The sequence below is a fragment of the Pinus tabuliformis genome, chromosome 7, assembly GCF_031772625.1.
Source record: "Pinus tabuliformis cultivar Carrire ecotype Pingquan chromosome 7, CPIR1, whole genome shotgun sequence".
In the NCBI taxonomy this organism is placed as follows: domain Eukaryota; kingdom Viridiplantae; phylum Streptophyta; class Pinopsida; order Pinales; family Pinaceae; genus Pinus; species Pinus tabuliformis.
Genome location: NC_142293.1, coordinates 894,552,032 through 894,569,212, shown reverse-complemented (window position 1 = coordinate 894,569,212; position 17,181 = coordinate 894,552,032). Strand labels below are relative to the sequence as shown.

Genomic DNA, 17,181 nt, shown 5'->3' with positions numbered 1-17,181 from the left:
TCTGTCGATCTGTTTGTGAGGAATACTGGATTTGAGGTCTCTGGGAACTTGTCCTCTGTGATGTCTCGGCCTTTGAGATAATTTCGTCAATAAAGGTTTTTCTTCCTCCTCCGCCTTTGCCACCTGTGAAATTAGGTTTCCTACGTCCTCTCATGCACTTGTTATTCTTTAAAAAGAAATCATTAATGCTTTTAAAAATCTCTAGTCGCCTTCCCCGGCAACGACGCCAAAATGTTGGCTAGTTGAATTGTTTATTGATTAAACAGTCAAGTACCACATTAATTTGTCAACCCGGGAAAGTCCTTTTATTTCAAAGGTGACTGCGTACCGTATGTACTTAATTCTAAAAGCATCAAAAGCTGTAGTATACACGATTCTGTTAAAACTCCTTACTCTATGTTATAACAGTGTATTGCAAAGATAAAATGAAAGCAGTTAACTAAGAATACAAATCTGAAAAGAGAAGTAATGGATGCTCTGTTAGCAGAGGATCAGGACCCTATCCTCCAGGTAAGGATGTTCAGCACCTGCCCCTGTAACCAGATTGCTAATACACACTGCAATTCTAATTCACCGGTGAAGTATTCTTTTACAGCTTCAAACGATTAACAAAACAGAGTACCAGCAAAAAGGAAATTATCAGAGGTAATGCTACAGAATCCAAACAGAGTACCAGCAAAAAGGAAATTACCAGACACACTTACACACTAACAGGAAATAAATGGGTGAATCTTGTGAAGAAGGTGGGCCCTGTCCCTCTCACAAGATTCCCCAGAACACAAATGCTGGATTAGGTGCTCAGAACAATCTTCTATTCATCTGCCAAAAGGTCTAGTTACAATAAAAATTCAGACTTGCTGTTTGTCTTTCAAAACTTCCCTTACAACTTGTTTTTCTCCCCCCCCTTTCTAATGTAGATGTCTCCTCTTTATAGAGGAGACATCTATTACAATAGACTGTCATCGTTCATTCAGTTAAACCTTTTTTGTCAAAAATAAGCAATCCATCCTTGTTACAGGATGCTGTTACAACAGTGTGACAGTGTATTCTTTCTTGGGTCTCTTATTGTTACACAGTTGGTAACCAAACTTCAACCGTCTTCTTGGAATCCTCATCATGTGTCCCTCCTCCATGTAGTCTCCCTGTCAGATGCCAACACGTATGTGTTACCATGTCTCGACTAATGCCAACATATCTCTGCACATTGGTACCCCCTCATGACTCAAACTAGTCGGGTGATCAGTCCAACCATACGCTCAAACCATAAGAATGCACATCCTTATGCCAGCACAAGTATTTCCTAACTTCTGCTACATCTCGGACTCTTCAAGAATCTATTAATTATCCCATGCTCAGGTCCATGGAAATTCCATCCCATCTGCAACATGCTCCACATAATCAACCTGATGTCCATGACTCTAGTTGTCCGTGATGTCTAACCCATGTAGATTCCATCTCAACCTCTGGTCACTTGCATCCAAGTCTGCACCTGTCATAAAGAAGCCTCCTCCAAGGCCCCTTGTAAAGTTGGTGTGGTTCATTCCTACCAAGGCCTCCACACCAACCTTCCTCCAAGGTTATCTATAGAGAAAGGAGGGCCAAGAAGTTCCCTCCCTGACTCTCATCCACCCATGTGTCAGATTGATGTTGTGTCCTCAAGTATCTATGCACAGCCTCAATCTCCTCACATGTACATCCAAGCTCACCTAGCTTGTCCTTTGTCAACTGAAAGTCATATATGCCCATAGCATACCTGCAAAAGTCCACTATCCCAGCAGGATCTCTACCTCCATAATCCTCATCAACTACTGCCTCTGAAGTAGTACTCAGACTCCCTTCATTTGTAGCTCCATCGTGAAGATCATTAGTAGAAGATTCTCCCAACAAGTGTCTCCATGTTCGTGAGGTTGTCTTCTCACTTCCTTCATTCTTCTTTCCAGCTCTTGCAACGAAGTCCACCAACTTCCTTTCCTTCGTTGTTTGAGTCACACTCCCAAGTCCTCTTTGCTCCACATCCTCATGCTTCACATTCGGATCTTTGGGATACAAAGTCATAAAAGCCATCCTTGGTCTATACCCCAAGCAACTTCTTCTATTCATTGGTACCATCATGGTCTTCCCTTCAGCTGTGATCAAGAGAATGTACCGGTCCACCATTGGTATGGCTTGTGCAAGCTCCATAAAGTCCAATCCCAACACCATAGAATGATCATCCATGTCCACAACTCTCAAGTCCAACTTTCCAAACCACGATCCTACTTTCACCTGAGTGTCCTTCAACACCCCATCAATAGCTCTAATGGTAGAGTTGACAGCCTTGAAAGCACTCCATTCCCTCTCCATCTTTGCTTTCTTCCCAAAAGACTTTGTTGCCTTCCTGCTTAAGAAGCTATGAGTAGCCCCCGTATCCACCAAAGCTGCAAATCTCTTGCCCTTTACGGTTACCTGCACAAAACTTAGCTTCAAGGAATCACCTTCCTTTGTTGGCTTTGTCTTGCGCCTCACATCAGCAACCTTCTTCAAGAATTCGACCTCAGAAGTGTCAATTGGTTCATGCTCCACCTTGACATTCCTCCTAAGGTACTTCACTTCCCTGCTTGGTTCCTCTAGGCAACTCGATCCTGGTCCAGCTTGACTCCCTTCAAGCTTGCCCTTCATCGCATCTTGCTCAAGTGCACCAACCAAGTGTCCACTGACCACGTTCATAGAACTAAACTTCCGAATGTCCTCTGGATGCTCTCGGTATTGAGTTCCCAACCTGTCAATGTAGTCGAGCTCCTCCTGCTCAATCACAACAACCTTCTTACCAAGAAGCTTCTTCTTTATCTCTTCTCAATTTGCTTGATTTCGGCCTCCACCCTGGCACTTTCCTTCCTCAACCGGGCTCTTTCATCAAAGAGCTCTTGAAGATCAAGACCACTTCGTTGGATCTCCTCATCAAGTTCCTTGAGTCCAACATCTGTCGTACTTCCACATTGGCTCCTGAGTTCTTCAAGTTCCCTCCTTAGTTCCGAACAGCTCTCCTGAATCTTCATGTTCTCAGCCTTCATCGCAACCTAGTTAGAACTCCATCGAATCATATGTTCACACTTCGTATCGGAGAGCTTCAACCGCACTATGGCTAGATTCATCTTTCGTAGGTTCATCTACCATTACTGCCTTTTCAACCTTCTCCATGTTCACCAAGTCACCTGCAACCTGAACCAACCCTTGTCCCACTTGTGTGAAACGGTTTCCTTCACCTACAAGCACCCTTCCCACTGTCACGAGCAACCCTGCTCAACGGCTTCAAACCGAAGTCTTGTTCTCACCTGTCAAGTGTATACTGGCTTCAATGCTTCAACACCTCAACATGTTCACAAGCTTCAAACCTTTCACGAGCAAACTTTGCTCTGATACCATCTTCACTTCAGTGAAGGTGTGTAGCAGCTTACACCTTCAATACCCTGAATCAGCTGCTCTGATACCACCTTCACTTTAGTGAAGGTGTGTAGCAGCTTACACCTTCAATACCCTGAATCAGCTGCTCTGATACCACCTGTCACGCTCCTACACCTGCGGTAGTCTTCCAACCGCTTATAGCGAGGTGCGGCACCACCGAACGCTTTCTTTTCACCAATACTGACATTCATGGACTATGCCTACTTTCACTTTAACATTACTTAGCTTGTGTTTCGCAACCAAGTAAACATGCAATTATCCTTTATACTTAATGAAGCCCATACTCATTCATTATCCATAGCAATCATAACAAGAACATCAACAATTGCAACAAGTATAAAGGGGAGGGGCAACTCCCGAACAAGTCTGCCCGACAATATATTATAATCAGTCTTCTTCAATAATACAATACAAGTAATGCTTGGCAAACTCCAAGCCAATACTTAGTTTCTTTTACAAAGCAGGCATAACAACCTTTACAATGAGCATGTGCACGTATTGCGCAAGAGTGGGTGCTCACCCGAGTCACCGAGACACTCTACCAAAACCCGGCACAAACTGCACTTAGAACGACCTTGGGCGCACCTCGCCCAACCCACAATCGACTCTAAGTATAGACCAACTTGCGCACCTTAGAACTGCACATGAGCTATGCGCATTCCACTCTTAGACTGCGCTCCTCTCTAGAAGTGCGAGTTGTTGGATGACAAATGAATCTGCGCAATGGTAATATGTACATGTGTTAGCGTGGGAGGTGGCACTCCAGCCGACCCCCAAACATGCTTCCATACACACCCCTAATGCGTATCATGTAGGTCGGCCTTGCCTTTGTGCAAGGCTCCTCACGCCAAGGTATAAACTCCCCATTCGCTCCATGCATTTTGTTAAGTGTCGCAACGCTCTCAAGTATCGTCGCATTGCTGTTCCATCTTTCGTCGCATTTCCTCCGCAACATTGTCGCATGTCTAGTTAGCGCGCGCCCATCGTGTGCCCGCGCACCCGCCCGCGCCCTCGTGCACGGAGACTTCGCCCGGCGCCCATCGCACCATCACTCAGAGGCCTTACAAAATGGGTATGGGTAGTTGTTGTGGCCTCAATAAATGTATAAATCATTAAAATCAATTTGAAAAATTTTTGTTTAATTTTTAGATTTTAAAAGTTAAATAATATTGTTTATTAAGTAAAACATGTATTAAAATTCGATTAGTATAACAATTGCAAAGAAGTGCGTTTAGTGGTTTTTTTACTTTCAAATTTAAATTATAGAAATAATATTTTTTTTTATTGTGATGTAGAGTTAGTTAATATAATAGATTAAATACAATAAAATTTATTTTTTATTGAAATTTAATAGTTTAATAAATTAAATTTAAAATTTTGATTTATACATATAACAGTTTTATATATATATATATATTTTTTTTTTTAAATTTGAAATATTAATTTAATTTATCAAAATATTTTATTTACAATATAAAATTCATGTACTTGAAAAATGAAGTATTTTCCAAACATTTTTCTGGTCACCTATTCAAACTTTAGGAAATATTTAATATATTATACAAGGGTGGCTGCATCGCAGCTAGTCCCTGCCTTGGGGATTTTGTTAGAACCTCACATGTTTTATCAGAAAGTAGAACGTGGACATAAGTTAAATAAATAAAAGTTAAAAGTTAAATATAAATATTGTGATATATATGCAAGACGAAGTATGAATAAAAGCATGCTCGCTAAAATTAGAATGAGTTTAACTGTTATCAAACACCAAGAATTGACACGCAGAAGCACACCGGCATTGCCCAGTCTATAGCTAGAACATGGATGGACTAGAAGTGTAAACGTCTCCATGCAAACTCGTATAGTAACTATACTCTACGGTAGTTCTGTATGCCACGGTCGGCCCCGGGTTCGGCACCTAGAGCGGGGGGAGACCCAGTTACACCAGAGTAGAGCTAGTGGGAACTAGATTCTAGGCGCTCAGGTAGAGATGCCAATATCATATATGTACACGTAGGTATGGCTGCAACGAGGTAGTTAGCTTCTAGGCTATTGACTATGAAGATCCAAGCAAGTGTAAACATCTATAAGGCGATATCATATATTGATGCCTGGGGCTGTATGACACTCTAGGTGTAGGTCTAGGAGGAGCCTCCAGAGCATGAACTAGGCCGAGCTCATATGACACTACTCTGGGCAAATGAAACTTCTCCATGCCTACATCATATATTAACATGGTATACGCCATACCAACCAGCTCTGGCATCCACCTGGCTTCGTAATAGTTACAATTATACAGGACGCTAGCCGCTCGGTAATTCGAAACTGTTATCAAACACCAAGAATTGACACGCAGAAGCACACCGACACATGCCCACAATGACACATGCAGAATTTAGTGTATTCGTATTTGCGGCATTGTCCAGCTTTCATCTCTTGACAACTGCGAAGCTTTCAAACGTAGGCTACTGTGTCTTAACATCTGCTACTTCCATGGATTTCGAAGAAAATTTCTGCAATTCTGCGATTGCGAATTATGTGCGAAGCTATGTTCAGGAAAATGTGTGGACTTTGTATCAATTTGTGTTTTCATTCTGTATTTCGACAGGTTCGGTTCTGTAAATAGTGATGGCATGCACTCTTTCTGGTTTGTACATTCCGGCAACTGCTTCTACCTGTTCGATTCCCAGAGCCAGCAGTAATGGAGCTTCCGTTCCCTCTGGCAATCGGCTGAAGTCTAAAGTGAGTTTCAGTGATTCTTTTAACCAGCGGCGTTCAAAAGCAGTTGTTGGTAAGGATGTGTGATATTTGTCCCTAGTTCGGCAGGGATTTGTGAAGGCTACTGTGTCTTAACATCTGCTACTTCCATGGATTTCGAAGAAAATTTCTGCAATTCTGCGATTGCGAATTATGTGCGAAGCTATGTTCAGGAAAATGTGTGGACTTTGTATCAATTTGTGTTTTCATTCTGTATTTCGTCAGGTTCGGTTCTGTAAATAGTGATGGCATGCACTCTTTTTGGTTTGTACATTCCGGCAACTGCTTCTACCTGTTCGATTCCCAGAGCCAGCAGTAATGGAGCTTCCGTTCCCTCTGGCAACCGGCTGAAGTCTAAAGTGAGTTTCAGTGATTCTTTTAACCAGCGGCGTTCAAAAGCGGTTGTTGGTAAGGATGTGTGATATTTGTCCCTAGTTCGGCAGGGATTTGTGAAGTTTGTCGCTAATTTGGTAGGGATTTGTGAATTTGTCCCTAATTTGATAAGGATTTGTGAAGATTGCTTTGAATAGCAAGTTTGAGCAGTGAATTTTATAAATTCTATACCAGTGGAGTGTCCAGGCAGGCCGCAACGATTCACTTGAAGCAATTCCGTTCCCTCTGGCAACCGGCTGAAGTCTAAAGTGAGTTTCAGTGATTCTTTTAACCAGCGGCGTTCAAAAGCGGTTGTTGGTAAGGATGTGTGATATTTGTCCCTAGTTCGGTAGGGATTTGTGAAGTTTGTCCCTAATTTGGTAGGGATTTGTGAATTTGTCCCTAATTTGATAAGGATTTGTGAAGATTGCTTTGAATAGCAAGTTTGAGCAGTGAATTTTATAAATTCTATACCTGTGGAGTGTCCAGGCAGGCCGCAACGATTCACTTGAAGCAACTGGCACAGTACTTAGCAGGGGAGCCTGTGTCGCTTCCGCAAGAAGCATATACAGCCAAGCCTCTCAGCGACAAGCAAGTGGAACTGGACGTAGCTGACAAATCAAGGTCTCTGGGTGCTAAAAATGTTCATGTGATTGCTGCCGATGTGACCAAAGAAGAAGACTGTAAGAGATTCATAGACGAGACTATAAATCTCTATGGTTGCTGTAAGATCCCTTTCTGAGCTTTAGAATGTTCTTGTAGTCCTCTGTGTATATTCTATGTTCTGTTGGTATAATAGAAATTCTTCAAATTAATGCAATAATTGCGGAAACCTGTACAGTAGTATTAAAATTGCATGTTTTATTATGAGTAATTGTACCAGTGAGAGTTTAATAAGACCAAATGAGCATTTGAGACTTGTTCAGGCGTTCCCTCAGGTTCATTCGAGCATGCTTTCATTCGGTCCAGCTTCCAGCTCCAGCTATTAGTCTTTCTCCGCTCCTATCCTCCCACAGGCAAGCAGCTCGAGGAATTCATGCAGCAACGGAAAGTGGGCGGGGAATGAAATGTACCTATGCGACCAACGCCTACACAATATCACAGCAAAGAGGCAAGAAAGACAGCATCTGTTCAAAATGTTCTTGTAGTTCTCTGTGTATATTCTATGTTCTGTTGGTATAATAGAAATTCTTCAAATTAATGCAATAATTGTGGAAACCTGTACAGTAGTATTAAAATTGCATGTTTTATTATGAGTAATTGTACCAGTCTTTATCATGAGATCAAATGAGCATTTGAGACTTGTTCAGGCGTTCCCTCAGGTTCATTCGAGCATGCTTTCATTCGGTCCAGCTTCCAGCTCCAGCTATTAGTCTTTCTCCGCTCCTATCCTCCCACAGGCAAGCAGCTCGAGGAATTCATGCAGCAACGGAAAGTGGGCGGGGAATGAAATGTACCTGTGTGACCAGCGCCTACACAATATCACAGCAAAGAGGCAAGAAAGACAGCATCTGTTCTGCATGCAACGGGAAGTGGGCGGGGAATGAAATGTAGCTGTGCGACCAGCGCCTACACAATATCACAGCAAAGAGGCAAGAAAGACAGCATCTGTTCTGCATGCAGAGTGACACATTGCAACAGTGATATCAACCGGTTCAACATGCACAACCTTGTAACAGGGAACACCAAACCTTACCAAACCTTAGCATACCCCTGCAGATAATACGAATCGAATTAATGTTAACATTAAAACCAGACCGTTGACGGTTAGCAATAATGCACCAGGCGTAAAACCAATTTAAGCTATGCTCGAGCCTCTTCCGCCTCGGGAAGAGGCCAAATAAGATCGCAAAGTCTCAGGTGGAAATGGAACTTAGGTTATCTGGGCACATCGGCGCACAGGGCATTTGCAAACCTTAGCATAATCACCGAATAACCCCGGGCAGCGACTAAGAACTAATGCTAAATCCTACGCGAACGATTACTATAGTCCCTGCCGAATGCCAGATGGCAGGGACTAAAAATAATTAACATTTTTCTCATCACTTATACCTCACACAAAAAACATGTTTTCTAAAAAAAATTACTCTTAAATTTTGCTACTTCATGAATTTTAATAATCAAACCATATAAATTCCATATATTATGAACAAAATATCATTACATATCTCATAGTTTAATTTAATTTAGATTCCAATCTTAAATTTTTAATAATTTCAATTAAACTTCTCTCAAGTTACTTTGACACATTTCCATCTGGGAAGTTACAAATATGGTAGTGTTTAGTTATAATTAATTTTTAAATAAAATTTAAACTAAGATTCTTTCTTCTTGCAAGTCGGTTTAAAGGATCCATTTTACTTGGTATGTGTTTCTTTTCCAGGCCCATTGATTAAATTCGGTGATAAGAAAGAACACAGGAAATGCCAGCCAAATCCAGATTGTCAAATATATCGGGGAAATTTTATAGTAAAGCAACATCTGATCGATTTAGCCATGGTCCACGCGAAATATTCTTAAAGTCGGAAACAGAGGGTTTCTTTTCCCAGGAGGATTGCCGTAAATAGTTACCATTACAGAATCAGATCACGGCCACTCAAGTTCAGCCTGTGGATTTTTTTCCAGTTTTTGCTCAACATGCAGAATTAACACACTATCTCTTCCACAGGAGTAGCAGAAATGCATATCGTGTCATTGATTCCGCTTTTTGAGGAGAAAACTCCTCAAAACCAATTCCATATGCAGTTAGACTGAAAATACCATGCATAGTTGAGTGACAAACACGTGGAGTGAAATTATATGATATTTCAGTGAGTGCGGTAACGTGATGGATGTCGGCAGTCATTGAGTTTATAAAGTCTCTCTGCCTCCCTAGACATCTCTGAGACCACGTTCTGTTTCTTTACTTATCCACTTCTCAGAAGTAGATATATAAATTTCTGATTGCATATTGGTGATCAATTTCAGATGGGTGATATTCAGGAAAGTTGCAGCAGAGTACAAGAAGGTATGAAATTAGGTTGAACTATCGTCCCTGTTTTGGTTCTTTTGAGAATGGTATCCGGGTAAATCTTAGATCTCCAAGGGAACTTCTGATATTTTTTGAGGGACACAGGGTTAGGTAAATAATAAGACTTAGCAGGTACAATAACTTGTTCATTATGAATTCAACGTGTTGTAATTCAAGAGAATAGAACCCTGTAAGGAGACTAAGTTGTAATTCAAGAGAATAGAACCCTGTAAGGAGACTAACACCCAATACATAACCACTTATGCTAGACCCAATGGACTGGATTGAACTGTCTATCTATCTGCAAGTACTTTCTCATCTATCATTCACAATAACATGTTGTAATATAATGTGAGATTGACCTTCAGAAAATGGAACTGCAGGGCCTGATTTAATCACTGATGCGGAGCAGGGAGGGGGTCCCGATAGAAGGATTATTGCAGGGAATAGGACAGCCCACTGGTTGCTTGTGTTGTTCAGCATTCTGGGACTTATTGTGGGTCAAGCTGCTGCCACTCTTCTTAGCAGGTATTACTTTGATAATGGTGGCAACAGCAGATGGATTTCAACCCTGCTGCAAACGGTAGGGTGGCCTATTCTTTTGATACCTCTCGTTCTGTATCAAGGAAAACAAGCTTCTAAGCTTACACCCCTCACACCCAAATTGGTGCTTATTTATGTTGGCCTGGGCTTGCTTCTAGCTGGAGACAATCTACTTTACTCTTGGGGTGTCTCCTTTATGCCTGCTTCAACATATTCTCTTCTCTGTTCAAGTCAATTGGCCTTCAATGCTGTATTTGCATTTATCTTGATCAGGCAAAAACTCACCCCCTATATAGTGAATTCTCTTGTTTTGCTGACTTTTAGTGCAATTTTGCTTGGGGTTCATTCAGACAGTGACAGGCCTGAGGGAGTGAATACTACTAAGTACATAGTAGGCTTCTTTTGCACCATTGCAGCTTCTGCAATATATGGACTTATTCTTCCATTGATGCAGCTTGTATTCGATAGGGTTATAAAGAAGGAGACTTTTGCAGTGGTTCTAGAGATGCAAATCTACACATCCTTAGTTGCCACTGTGGTGTGCGTAGTTGGATTGTTTGTTAGTGGGGAGTTCCGAGACATGAAAGAAGAGGCTCACAGTTTCACAAAAGGAAGAGTTGCCTACTATATGACATTGGTATGGTCTGCAATAGGATGGCAGGTTTGTTCCGTGGGTGTAGTGGGTTTGATCTTTTTGGTATCTTCCTTGTTTTCAAATGTGATTAGTACTCTGGCCCTCCCGGTTGTGCCCATATTGTCAGTGGGATTCTTCCATGACAAGATGGATTCTTTGAAGATTATTTCTATGTTGTTAAGCATATGGGGATTTGTTTCCTATATATATGGTGGGTATGTGGATTCAAAGTCTTCCAGCACAAAGAATGCATCTCGAAAGGACTAATTTTGTTCTTTGGTTGAGAGATGATTTCAAATATAAACTATTCTTGAATGGATTTTTTTGACAAGGGTCACGTGGACAGTGAGTTAGTGGGTGGCTAGAAGGTGCAGAGTTATGTTTGAGCCTTAAGTTTCATTGGCACAGTGTTAAAAATCATTGTATCATGACTTGATCAGACTGGGAATTTGGGACTGATGCTGTCATGGCAGCAAATACCAGGTTTATTTCATCACTCACTCAATCTAGCTTTTCCTCGGACGGTTGCAACATGAGAGAAGCTAAACACACAAAGTGAACAACTCCCCCTTCCCGTTCTACATCATCTATCTGTTCAGTCATGTCCTTTGACCTTTTGAAAACTCATCCTTAATTGCATCGGACGTACACGTGATCCTATTCCATTTACATGGGTTTTGCAAATCTAAACTAGTTGTCATATATAAATTACCAATATGGAATTATTGGAGTTCGTTCTGTGCTTGTCATTTTTAATTTGCTTTTTTGTTATTTCTAAATTCTGGTATCAAATGATCCAATAAAAGAAATATCCAATGGCAAACAAAATTTCTGAAGTTAAATTTTTGATAACGGCATCGTGCTTCTGCATCATAAATACTATCTTCAAATGACTGAAATAGGCTAATGGGGCTGTGAAAGTAGAGAATAAATATGAGTTTGCTTTGTTATTTTGTTTTTTCATTTGATAAGAATAAACATAAATTTGCTGTGTTGTTTTGTTCTTTCATTTTATAAGTTATGCTTTATAGAGACTAGAAATTAATATATACTGCTACAACCGAAGTTTTATATTAACCTGCCAGAGTATCCTATAGAAAAAACAAAACAACTTTAAATAGCATTTGTTAGCAAGTATGGGAAACATCTTAAATTGAGTATACAAATATTACCTCATTAACTGGAGACATTATACTGTAAACTGCTGGTAATTTTTTTATGAGACACTTGCCAATGAGAATTGCTTAGAGGAACTGACAAACATCCGAGGAGGCAATTGGATTTTGTTGCTTTCAGTTATCTTTTCAGCTGAGATAGTTAGACTAATACATTAGACAACATGTAGCTAAAGTGACTTCATTTGCTGGTGCCCGAACATTTCATGTCGTGCAATATATCAGTAGGGTTATATTACATGCCAATGTACATAGCACATACAACTACTAATCAGTGCTTCATAGAAGATAAACTGAAGATTCACCATCTGCCATGTATTCTTCATTTAATTGAAATGCAGTCTTCGGCAACTAAAAAGCTGTGAATCATGGAATCCTCATATGGTACTCAGTGCATCGAAGATGTTCATTCTCTCTCAGGCAAATGTTCTTTTGACAGTGGCCCTTTTCTCCATCTTTGGAAATATAGTTGCTTGATCACATCATGATTCTAAGCTTTTATAGCCTATAGAAATATTCTTGGTTAGAAGAACTTGAAATTCTGACTCAGTTATGTAACATGTTGTGTATGTAATATACCTAGGGAAGATAATATGGAGTACCTGAGGTGGTACTCAAGGGGATAATCAATGTACTGTGGCCATAATAATGGAATATGCTGACTATGTAATTGAAAGGAAATAATATAATAATAAAGGGGTATTTGGCATAGGCTTATAGGAATACTCATGAGAAAGCGTAAAAACACGAGGATCATTGTATTGGGGAGTTGTTGGATTGTATTGTCTTGTAGCAAGCATGGCTTGTGGAGTGATTATTTTCACAAGGAATATTTGATGGTGTTCCTATTTTGAGGGTTCTTCTCTCTATATTCTTGGTGTTGTTCATGGTTAATGTTTTGGATATATTTTGGTGTTTAAGAGTTTATATTGAAGTTTTAGGGTAGATTATTTCTTATATCTTTAAAGTTTTATTACAAATGGTATGAAATCTCTTTCTTGGGAACGAAGTGGGAGACTTTTTGTCTTTTCACAGATTTTTGATGGAAAATAGAAGACAACAACATTCAGGTCGATTTCTGAAACTTCTTGTGTAAATTTTGGAAAATTTAGCTCAAGTTTTGAATTCATCTAAAAAAATACCCAGTTAAAAAAAGTCGTCCAAAATGACGTCTAGTAAGTGAAGATTGATTTAAATTCTAAAATCAGCCTTTTTTAAGGGTTTTTTCTAGTGATGGCCATGAATTTCGTAGATTGGGTCTCTCGATAGAGTATAGATTTCAGTCAAACCAGAGCCATTAGATCCAAAGAAGGCATGCCATTTTATAATTGGAGTTGTAATAACCAATTTGAGAAATATAGTAAAAGTTATGATTATTTTACATTTTCAGCTTCAAATCCTAACTACATAAAGGAGCTCCATTGGAAAATAATTGATTTTCTTTAAAATAGACAGTTCTATTTCTGGTTTTTCAAGCAAGATGTATTTTAGAAGAAAAGATGAGGGTCTTAATATTGAAGAATACATAAAAATTATGAAGTCATTACGGGGAGAAAGGTGGAAATGGTGGGTGTTCATGAATTTAAAAGATGATGTAGAAAAATGGTGGAATTCAATTCACTATAGCAAGAAGAAGGATTTTCAGATGGAGAATATGAAAAATTATTTTAGATATGTAGTTTATTTTTGTGAAGAAGTATAAAAAGAGCACTAGGGATTTATTTCCATGTGACAACATCATATTACAGGTTTATGTATGTATTTAGTAAGAGAAGGTCATTGGGTTGCAAACATAATTTCAGCAATGCTAGTTTGGTTAAAAGATTGAAAACACCCATAAAAAATTTGCAAATCACACAGATTGAGGGTAGCAGTGTACAAATTTTTAAAGATTTGAAGATTACTATGGATAAATACGTGTTGCAGTTAGATTTTCATGCTTTAGATATGGATGATGTGGATATTGTTTTGGGATATCCTTGAATTGACTCAAGTGGCATAGATAATATTAATGTGCAAAATAATTTTATGAAGCAGTGATAAAAGAAAAAGAAAATTACATTGTAGCATATTTCTTTTATTTAACAGAAATGGCCCAAGGAGGCATATGAAGTCTTAATAGGGAAACTAATTGGAGTACCTAAAGACACATTAGATGAAGAGTCTAAAGTTGAAGAAGAGCCTTTAGAAGCACTTGAAGAAAATCCCTAGGAAGGGCATAAACAAGAAGAAGAAACTAAGGAGCTAAATGTCTCAAAGGAACCACACCTTGAAGAGGTAAGAAAAGAAAAACCAAGGGCTTAGGTTGCTATATATTGCCACCCACACCCCTCGAGAACGACAATCATCAAGGAAATGACATGAGTGTCAACAAACTTACTATCGATCAACATGGAATCATAGATGAAATTGGTGTGGAGGCATATGGAGGACTAAAAGTAATGCATGGAGATATCATAGTATCACAACAAAGCCATGGATCCCAAGAAGAAATCGAAATCAAGATTGAGGGAAAGCCATAGTTGGACCCCATGTCCACATTTCACTATAATGGATAGATGCTTGTGCATGGTACCAATTGACCACATTTCTCAATAATTCATATTATGTGGCTTTTTCCCATGTTTTGAGGATGTAACATGCCAAGGGGGATGGAATGTAATGTACCTAGGGAGGATGATATGGGGTACCTAGGGTGGTATCCAATGAGATAATGAATGTAATGTGGCCATAATAATTGAATTGACCCACTATCTAATTAGAAGGAAATGATATAATAATAAGGGGTATTTGACATAGGCCCCTAGGAATACTCTTAAAAAGGTACAAATTAACATGAGTATCATTGTATTAGAGAGTTGTTGGATTGTATTGTCTTGTAGTAAGCATGGCTTGTGGAGTAATTATTTCCATAAAGAGTATTTGATGGTGTTACCATATCTTAAGGGTTATTCTCTCTATATTTTTGGTGTTGTTCAAATTTTTAAAGATTTGAATATTACTATGGATAAATTTGTGTTGCATCTAGATTTTCATGCTTTAGTTATGGATGATGTGGATATTGTTTGGGGATATCCTTGGATGGACTCAATTGGTGTAGGTAATGGTAATGTGCAAAAGAGAATTTTCAAACTGTGGTACAAGGAAAAGAAAATTACATTGTAGGATATTTCTCTTATTAAACAAATGGAAGCCCAAGGAGGCACAAGCAGAAGCCCTTGTAGGGAAACTAACCGTAGTATCTAAATACACATTAAATGAAGATTTTGAAGTTGAAGAAGTGCCCTTAAAGAACTTGAAGAAAAGCCCCAATAAGCGCATAACTATGTTGCACGAAACTTCTAGGAACCTAGCGTTTCGGGCCGTACATGTACTTGAAACTTCGAAACTTGACCATCATATAATCATCTATGAGAGTTAATATAGACTTGGTTTTCCTTCTTAATTGTCATCTATGGGTCTTATTCTCTTTTTTCTTGCAAGATAATATGTTATATATATATACAGTGTTCCACGGGGACACGTCCCCCAGGGTGGGGTGCGCGCACCCCTTGCACCCTACGCACCCGGGACGGGGAGACTCTAGGGGGTGCGTTTCCCCACGTCCCCCTTTTGGGGAGACTCGGGGAGACGCAAGGGGGTGCGTTTCCCCAACGTGGGAGACTCGACTCCCTGAAAGGGGTACTTCTGGGCGTCCCCCCAAAAAATGGGGTTCTTCTGGGCGTCCCCCCGAAAATGGGGTTCTTCTGGGCATCCCCCCTTCATTTTTGTTTAATTACCCTTTATAAACCAAAAAAAAAATTAAAAAAAATGAAAATTAGTTTATTAAAAAAACATAAAAAATAAAAATAAACTAAATTAACAATTACAAATAAAAAATTACATGAACAAGTTAGGGTTAACTCCACTTTTCAAGTTTTCATTCTGCCTCCATTCATTATGCTTTTACCTCAACACATTTTTTTCTTCCATCTGCTCTCGCTGTGCCCACAAGAGCTTCAGCGCATCCTCACTCTTCTCCACGCAGCGGCTTGCTGTTAGCACTTAGCAGTCGTTGCAAACTTGCAGTGGCATCCTCCCTCTTGCTCCACGCCACGCGGCTGGCGGCAACATATCAACGATTTAGCGTAATCTTGAATATATTGAAGCTGGGCCTCTTCATTTGACTACCGAATAAGTTAGTAGTCGTTGCAAACTTGCAGTGGCATCCTCCCTCTTGCTCCACGCAGGCGGCAGGCGGCAAAATATCAACGATTCAGCGTAATCTTGAATATATTGAAGCTGGGCCTCTTCATTTGACTACCGAATTCAAACAAGAAAAACTCGTTTCTGAGGTGATTTTGTGAAGTAATTTCGTGGATTTTTTGCTATCTCTGAGGTGGTTTCGTTGGGCTTCTCTGGTCACAAGTCTTGCGCTTTTCTGGTCATAATTTCTGGTTTGTTTTTTGGAGCAGTATTTTCACTTTGGAACTGCTGTCATACTCTTATCGGACCTCAGTCTCAGCGCTGGGAAAAGGTCTGCTACAGCCTACGGACCTCAGTTCATCCCTGAGACAAGGAGCAGATCTCTGCAACTTCGGTCCTGAGGCAAGAAGTAGAATGATGAATGATGAATTCAGAATTTTCGATTTTCAATTTAATTTTTAAATCAATGATTCAATGTAAATTATAGAATGATGATTGATGAATGATGAATGATATGGATCAATGTACACTGTATTTGAATATTTGAATTTCATATTGAATTTTATTATTGAATCTTATGGTATTGAATCTTGATGAATTAGCATTATTGAACAATGAATATGAACATGAAAATTTCAAAATTATATACATATATATAAATTTATAATATATATAATTAAAAATTATATTATATATACCTCGACGTCTCCCCGTCTCCCCTAAATTTCCCTAAAATTTCAGGGTTCTCCCACACGACCCCTTTGTGCGTCTCCCCGCACCCGCGTCTTCCCGTCCCGGAGACTTGGTGGAACATTGTATATATATATATGATGTTTCGGTTGATGTTTCAATCTTTGGGAGGTGACGTTTCTAAACGTACCTGTTTCGGAAACTCTGAAATGTTTCATCGCTTTGTGCAACTTAGGGGCATAAATACGAAGAAGCTAAGTGTTGCAAAATCAAGTGAAATGGAGATGATGCTTGATTCTCCTTCTTGATAATTACTTGTGAATGTTAGTATTCTTCTTATTACTTGTTATGTCTTCTTCATCAAGCAATTATACAAA

The 17,181-nt window shown here is 39.5% G+C and overlaps 1 protein-coding gene across 1 annotated transcript; it reads left to right on the top strand.

The window, feature by feature from the left end:
* Window positions 1-8,941: 8,941 nt before the first annotated feature.
* Window positions 8,942-11,492, top strand: LOC149250490 (putative purine permease 11). The gene is made up of 2 exons (XM_089459112.1): window positions 8,942-9,574; window positions 9,961-11,492. The coding sequence occupies exons 1-2, from the start codon at window positions 9,535-9,537 to the stop codon at window positions 11,019-11,021; spliced, it is 1,101 nt and encodes a 366-aa protein (XP_089315238.1). The 5' UTR covers window positions 8,942-9,534; the 3' UTR covers window positions 11,022-11,492.
* Window positions 11,493-17,181: the final 5,689 nt, after the last annotated feature.